Source organism: Miscanthus floridulus, chromosome 3 (assembly GCF_019320115.1).
Source record: "Miscanthus floridulus cultivar M001 chromosome 3, ASM1932011v1, whole genome shotgun sequence".
NCBI lineage: Eukaryota > Viridiplantae > Streptophyta > Magnoliopsida > Poales > Poaceae > Miscanthus > Miscanthus floridulus.
This window is the reverse complement of record NC_089582.1, coordinates 85364491-85371849: the sequence shown is the minus strand read 5'-3', so window position 1 is coordinate 85371849 and position 7359 is coordinate 85364491. Positions and strand designations below refer to the sequence as shown.

Genomic DNA, 7359 nt, shown 5'->3' with positions numbered 1-7359 from the left:
TGCGCCGCTCGAGCTGCCGGAGTTACTGTCATACAGGACCGGTCACGTCGAGCTTTTGGTGGGCCCCATGCGCCTGGTCCGGTCATTAGCATATGTACTGTAGCACACATGGGTCCACCGAGAGCTTGACGTGACCGGACATGTATGGCAGTAGCTCCTCTACGGGCAGCTCGAGCGGCGCACTGTTCCGAGGCTGAGGCATGGTCCGCACTCGTGACGCACCAGGAGAGACGTGCGCCGCGCTAGGAGGGCCTACGGTTAGAGTAGGCTGCATAGGAGACGTGCGCCGCGCAGGTGATATGACGCGCACGCCGTCTGGCGCCATATGATGGCGCTACTCCTGCAGTGACAGGGGTCACGGGCCGGCACCGAGCAATGGTTTTTATTAATACCGCACATTGCCGACGTTGCTCTGTCACTGTCAGCATGTATGAGTGGCCACTGGCCATGGTTTCCCGTAGCGCCGCAGACGACAAGAAGTTCCTGTTGGTTATCCATGCTCGGCGTTAGAATACATGGCGCCGAGCTCGACGCCAAGGTCTACGGCGTCGAGCTCGGCACCATATATTCTGGCGTGAAGGTACCGGTCACGTCAACGCTACCTAGAATTTTCTGTTGTGCACGGTCGGCATCTCGGCGCTAAAATCTGTGGCTGTTACCTCGGTGCCAGAACTCATGACGCCGACCCCCAGGGTCCAAAGATGAGTTTAACAGCATGTTCGTTTCGTCGTAAACGATCGTGGATTATTTACTGCTGGCTGGTTTGGTGTGAGAGAAAAATACTGTTCCAGCTTATAATCCATGATCGTATATAATCGTATAAGCTCAGTCGAACAAACTGTAAGTCTTCCAGAGAGCTAAACGTAAATTTTCTTTTAAAAAAATCAAATAGTAAAAAATTGGGGGCCACTGACCGACTGGCCAGCTCAACAAAGGAAACAAACCCAGTACACCCAGGAGAAATCCTACTGCGAGATCTCTGTCGGACCCTACCGCGAGATCAGGAAAGATTTAGGCCTCGTTTAGTTTCAAAAAAAAATTCTAAAAAGTGCTACAGTCGCTATCACATCAAATCTTACGATACGTGTATGGAGTATTAAATGTAGACGAAAAAAAATTAATTGCACAATTTGGTTGGAAATCACGAGACAAACGTTTTGAGCCTAATTAGTCAATAATTAAATATTAATTGTTAAATAAAAATAAAAGTGCTAGAGTAACCAAATTCCCAAATTTTATCCAACTAAACAAGGCCTTATCATTTTCCTGCCGAATGCAAGGTTTCCATCACTCATCATTAATGACCAATACAGCCCTCCATCCTAGTTTCACGGACGTAAAAGGCCTGGTTTACTTCCTTAAAAAAAAATTATACCATATCCTATCGAATATTTCTACATATATATGGAGTATTAAATATAGACTAAAAAATAACTAATTGCATAGATTGCGACTACTTTACGAGATTCTGTAACACATGTGCTGATGACGGATGTGGTGCTACAGTAACACATGTGCTGATGACGGATTAATTAGGCTTAATAAATTCGTCTCACGATTTACTGACGGATTCTGTAATTTATTTATTTTATTAGTATCCGAACACCCCATGTGACATCCGATGTGATACCCCAAAGCTTTACACCTTGGATTTAAACAAGGCCTAAGTAATTTTCATCGAGACAAAAAAAATTAACTCTCCTTAATAGTTCCTAAAAATTTATGTAGTAAATCATTGAGTTTTCCACGTCGCCAAAAAATAAGGACACAATTGTTGACTTTCTCCAACCATTTGCAATATTTTGCTCCCAAAACTAAAAACCTTGGCCCTCACAAAGATTTGTCGACACACCTCCCAAAAAAATAAGGAGCACAATTGTTGACTTTCTCTAACCATTTGCAATATTTTGCTCCCAAAAAATTAAAACTTTGGCATGGGATATGTTTCTGAAGATAGCAATAGCCCTATCAAGCTGTACTGATGCATCGTGCATGCATGGGCCATTTCAATTAAAACCTTGCGGCATTAGGGAGCGACACATATTGCAAATAAACAAGCTAGCAAAAGTTTTGCTGGGAAGAGCATATATATAATTATTGTAGGAAAGCATGTCCCATCCAGTGCAGTGCAAAGTGCATATATGAAATCAGGGAAAAGAAAAGACGCGCGGAAGGAGATGGCAAACGCAGAGAATAATTACTTTGGGCCGGCCTTGCTTGAAAAGGTGTTTTCTTAGACAACACTCTCTGTGAGGATGAAGCTAGGGAGACGAGATGTCACAAGTTCTTTTGCAGGGAAGCCATTAGTAGTGCGGCAGGCTACTCCATCTCCACTAATAAAATGCAATCAGATTCTTCACCTGCTACACCAACAAACCCATTCTCTGGATAGCACGAGAACAACATTTGATTTGTTTATTGATACTCCCAGCTTGAAAGTTGAAGCGATTGGAATTCAAAGCTTGAGAAGGACTCTCCCCAGCAGCTAGCTGAAAGATTGTTTTAGAGATAGATTACACCCAGCTTTTATGGAAAGCAAGAGTGGGGTACAATCACAGCTGTGCTGTGGAATGTGGATATATAGCAGCATCTATCCATCAAGTCCAAAGTAACAGATATCTGAAATAAAAGATCTAAAGCTAGCCTAAGTTTCTAAAATTTCGCCAATGTCAGATATGATAATGCTGGCCTCTTGACAGGAAGTTAGGAAGCCAACCATTCACACAATGCATGCACATGATATCCACTAGTCCTACTCCTAGCTGAGAAATGATTATATTGTCCATTCACATCTCGACCCATGTCAGGAGAATGAAGATGTGTTACCAACCGTTTCTATTTTCTAGTTCACCACATATATATTGTCGTAGCTGATAAAGTTTGTGTGCACGGATGGCTTTTAAATTTACCGAAAATCTCTCAAGCAAGAGAAACCCAATGCAATCATGACAAATAACCAGCTGATGAAGTTATTTCAGGAGAATTTTTAGCCCTGTTATTAGACCTACATTTCAGTTGAGAAGAGAAAACAAAAAACGTCAAACCTGACACAAGCTGTATCTTTCATCCGGTCCTCTTCTAGAGACGGACGGAAGGAAAAGGGTGGTCATCTTCCTCTGGCGTCCTTCCGTCGGTTAAGTTGGCGCTGATGTCCCTATTGGCCACCAACCGACCGGGCCAGGCATGAGATGAGAGTACAAGATGGTGGGTCACCGCCGGAGCTCATGAAATGAGCTAGGTCTCATCAGGACCGACCCTCCTCCCTCCTCCTCCTCCTCTGGTGTCGCCCCTTCCTTTCCTTCCAAGAACACGAGGTAGGTACCCCCATGCATCCATCGCCTCTGCTAGCTGCTAGTGCTAGCTTCCTGGTTCTATTCAGTTCATTCCAGCAGTTTTCTTTACAGTTTTTTCTTGGCCCTAGAAGGTCTAGCTTTTAGTTTGTTGATTCAGTGCATTGGTTTGTTGTTGTTGTTGCTTTTTTGGTTGTGTTTTGGGAGTTTCAAGGTTGCACAATACAAGTACACTACGTTGTGCAGATGAAATGTTTTGGCTGACTCATTAGGTGGGGATTGGGGAAACAGGGACGGTATCAGTACACTATTTAAACGATCGGTAACAAAAGTTATAAATACATATGACTCTTCTGTGTCTGTATATATAGTGGTAGACTGGTAGTAGCTTCAAGTCACTGACTTTTTGTTACTAGTTTATATAGAATCAGGTGATAGAACAGAAGAAGAGAGGTAACTCAGGCGCAGATTGTCAACTGTGATTTCTAGAAAATCATTTAATTTCTAGACGGTGAGCTTGTAACATGCTGCACAATAACTGTGTTTTACTGCTTATACAGTTTTACTTGTACATGTACTAGTGAAACTTAAGGATTGAAGGTTGTTCTTCCTGCTTTTCAATGAAATTGAAAAGGCAGTCTTGTGGTATTGGTTCAAAAAAAAATTATGGTTGTTCACTTCCTGATCCTATGAGACAGCAAGGGACAAGACAACTGCAACCTTCTTTAAGAACCAACAACCCTGACGCTAGATCAATATGTGTCTGTGTGCATCTGCTGATTGTTCTTACGAATTATATGTTCCCTGCTTGCATATATACCTTTATAATGAATTCCCTTCTCATCTAATCAGGCTCTAAAGGGAAGTTCAGTCTGACACTGACTTGAAGGCAACTGCTGTCAAAGTAATTCCTTTTATTTTGTATCTACAAGGATTTTATGTGAGGGTGGTTGAAACGTTTTGGCTTAGTTGTTAAGTTATAATAAAAAATGCCTTCCACTACAATGGATGCAAATGCAATCCAGAAGCTCTATGAGGTCTGTAAAGTATCGTTATCTGAGAAAGGGCCACTATCTTCTGAATCTCTCGACAATGTCCGTGCTGTATTAGGTAAGAACTGCCTTCAATTCCTTTTTGGTTCTGATGATGACATATATAATCTTTGGAACATCCAACCTAAAGGATGCAAAATCAATATGAACAAAGAAAAATGTGGTGTTGTTATTCTTTTTCTTACTATGGTCATATATAAATCTTTCTGGCAGACATGATTACCCCGGCAGATGTTGGCCTTGAGTGCGAAGCTGAAGCTGTGCGTGTTTGGAGGAGTCCACGGGCCCTGAGTAGGAAAAGAGTTTTTCATTCCAGCCCAGCGATCAGATATCGTCATATATACGAGTGCAAAAGCTTCTCAGTAAGCCCAATAAACAGATTTTGCATTTCCACCGCCAAATGCTGTATTTGGTTTTCATATTGCAGCATTGAAGTGTTTGTCAGATCTCCATCATTACTGTATTATTGCATACATATGACACTGATGTACGATTTACTCCCACATTATACCGGCCTGCAGATTGGAATATTTTGCATACCAGCATCATCCATCATCCCACTCCACAACCATCCTGGAATGACTGTACTCAGCAAAATTTTATATGGCACGGCGCATGTCAAATCATATGACTGGATTGATACAGCTGAATCTCTTAACTTATCAAAAGGTAGGATATTCTTAAACCGTGATGAATGTTTAATGATGAATCTCAATCAAGCACTGCATTTACCTGTCTCACTGTCTCAGTATCATGGTTTTTGATTGTTTGGATTTAAACCTGCATTAAACCCTCTGGTATATGTTTTCTACCAACTGACTGCACACTTTTCTTTTTTGTAATCACAGTGAGACCTGCCAAGGTTGTCAGAGACGGTGAAATGTCTGCGCCTTGTGGAGCGATGGTTCTTCATCCAGGAGAAGGCGGTGGGAACATCCACGCCCTGAAAGCCATCACTCCCTGCGCCATCCTGGACATCTTGACGCCCCCTTACTCTTCAGAGGATGGGAGGCACTGCTCCTACTTCCGGAGATGCCCAAGATCAGACCCATCGGGTTAGTTAGTTAGTTTCAGTTCAGATCTTGTCAGAATATATATATTGACACTGCAAGCTAGCTGCATCTGCATTCACTTCACTGATTGCATCAGATGCAGGTTATTCTTACAGCTTGCTGTCTTGCTGTTGTTTTTTCAGGCGTTTTATTGAACCGAACAAAGGGATCTGAGTTTGTGTGGCTGGAAGAATACCAGCCGCATGATAACTTTATCATTAGAAGGGACCTGTACGCGGGACCTGCTTTAAAGTTATGATGACAAGATCATGCTCCCAACAATAATTATATATGCTTCCCTTAATTAGCTTCTTAAGTTATCGATTGAGAAGCCTTTAGCTATGCAAAGCATTTCATTTCCCCTTTCCGCTTTGCACTTTTATTTATATTATAGACAGTTAATTATTCTGCGCGTACGGTCTGGTGTATGTATTTTAAGTCACTTAAGATAATGTTATTGTACATTTCATGATGTAATTCACTGACAGAATATTATTTATATAATTATGCGAAAAGGGAAAGGTATTTTTTAGCCTTCCTTTGGATACAGACCTCTCTCTTGGAATTCTTTTTTTTTAATTTTAAAAAAGAGTTTCCTTTGCTTTTACGAAAGCTGTAAAATTTACAAGGTATCAGGGTACTGCATGGGACACCAGATTACAAAACGGCATTTTAGGCCTTCATTACACACTGTCCTATTACAATTAAATTTCCCCAATGTCTGAGACAGGGCAGGTTGCTGGTTTGAAGCCTTCCATTCGTTCCATCCTGTCCAGGATGATCTCCCTGATCTCATCTACCCTTCTCCTTTGGCTTGAGTAGCACTGACCAGTTCTGCAAAAATAATAAAGCTGAAAAAAATCACATCAGAAGGGTTACTAGGAAAGATCTTCTCAATCGCCATCTTTTTGCGTCTGGTCCAAACAGCCCAGGCCATAGATGCAAAAAGAAAGCGTGATGTTGTTTGAGTTTGAGGGAGATGAGGCGTGCTGTGGATCCAATTAACCTTCCCATGAATTAAGGCAGACCTCGACACAGGATGAGAGGACCAATTGCATGCATGCCTCTCTCAGAATGCACCATGCAAATCTCGTTATAGGACAAGTGAAGAAAATGTGATCAATGTTTTCAGGCTTGCCACATAAACAACAAGTCACGTCTCCTTATTTCTAGCCCTTATTCTTTAGAACTGTTGCAGCTTGTAGTTTGTTGTTAAAGAGTGGCCACAGGAGCACTTTGATTTCCATAGGAATCCTACATTTCCAAATATATATGCTTCATGCTCCTGCATTTCTGCCAGCTTCAACAACTGCCCTGTACAATGATCTTGTCGAAAAGCAGTGTGATTTCTTCAACTCCACTTATTTCATCCTCTGTATTAGAATCCAAGATCATGTCTTCCACTTGTTCCATCAATTGCTGCCATGCATTCCTTTCACTCTCAATTAACAATCTTTCTGAAGTTAACCTGCCAAACCCCACCCTCTTCAAACCAATATGCACCACCATAGCCATCGCTCTATCTAATATTCTATACAGCTCAGGGTATAGTATAGGTCCTTTTAGAGGAGTATTACCCAGCCACACGTCCCGCCAAAAAAGGTTTTGCCACCATTCTCTCTTGGAATTACTGTGAGCAATGAACTTGAGGAAATAAATTTGGGGTTAGTAGTGACAGATTCAGTAAAGTTTGGGAGCTAGCCAGGTATGAGGCAGGCAACCACGAGAGAATCCGTGGGCGATTGCAGAAAACGATTGTGGCTAGCGTTGAGCACAACCGGAGAGGTTGGAACAATGTTCGGGAGAGTAAAACTTAAAGCCTTACACCATGTATGGGTTATACAATTTATAAAGACACGGAGTCCTAGTTCGGTAAGGCTTACAAGAGCAGCCTCCTAGAAGCGCTGCTAGACAGATGATTTTTATCGTCACCTATCATTTTTTTCAATTATTAAGAGATTTACA

At 41.9% G+C, this 7359-nt stretch overlaps 1 protein-coding gene across 5 annotated transcripts; it reads left to right on the top strand.

The window, feature by feature from the left end:
• Positions 1–3131: 3131 nt before the first annotated feature.
• Positions 3132–5943, top strand: LOC136546033 (plant cysteine oxidase 5-like). Of its 5 annotated transcripts, none has more exons than XM_066538011.1 (6): positions 3132–3314; positions 4143–4194; positions 4316–4400; positions 4556–5011; positions 5191–5397; positions 5538–5943. In XM_066538011.1, exons 4-6 carry the CDS (start codon positions 4558–4560, stop codon positions 5651–5653), a joined length of 777 nt encoding a protein of 258 aa, XP_066394108.1. In that variant the 5' UTR covers positions 3132–3314; positions 4143–4194; positions 4316–4400; positions 4556–4557; the 3' UTR covers positions 5654–5943. The 5 variants fall into 5 exon arrangements, with proteins under 5 accessions (XP_066394108.1, XP_066394105.1, XP_066394109.1 ...); XM_066538012.1 differs by having other exon boundaries at positions 3147–3314; positions 4143–4400; positions 4556–4704; positions 4864–5011; XM_066538010.1 differs by lacking the exon at positions 3132–3314 and adding an exon at positions 3321–3801.
• The last annotated feature ends 1416 nt before the right edge of the window (positions 5944–7359 follow it).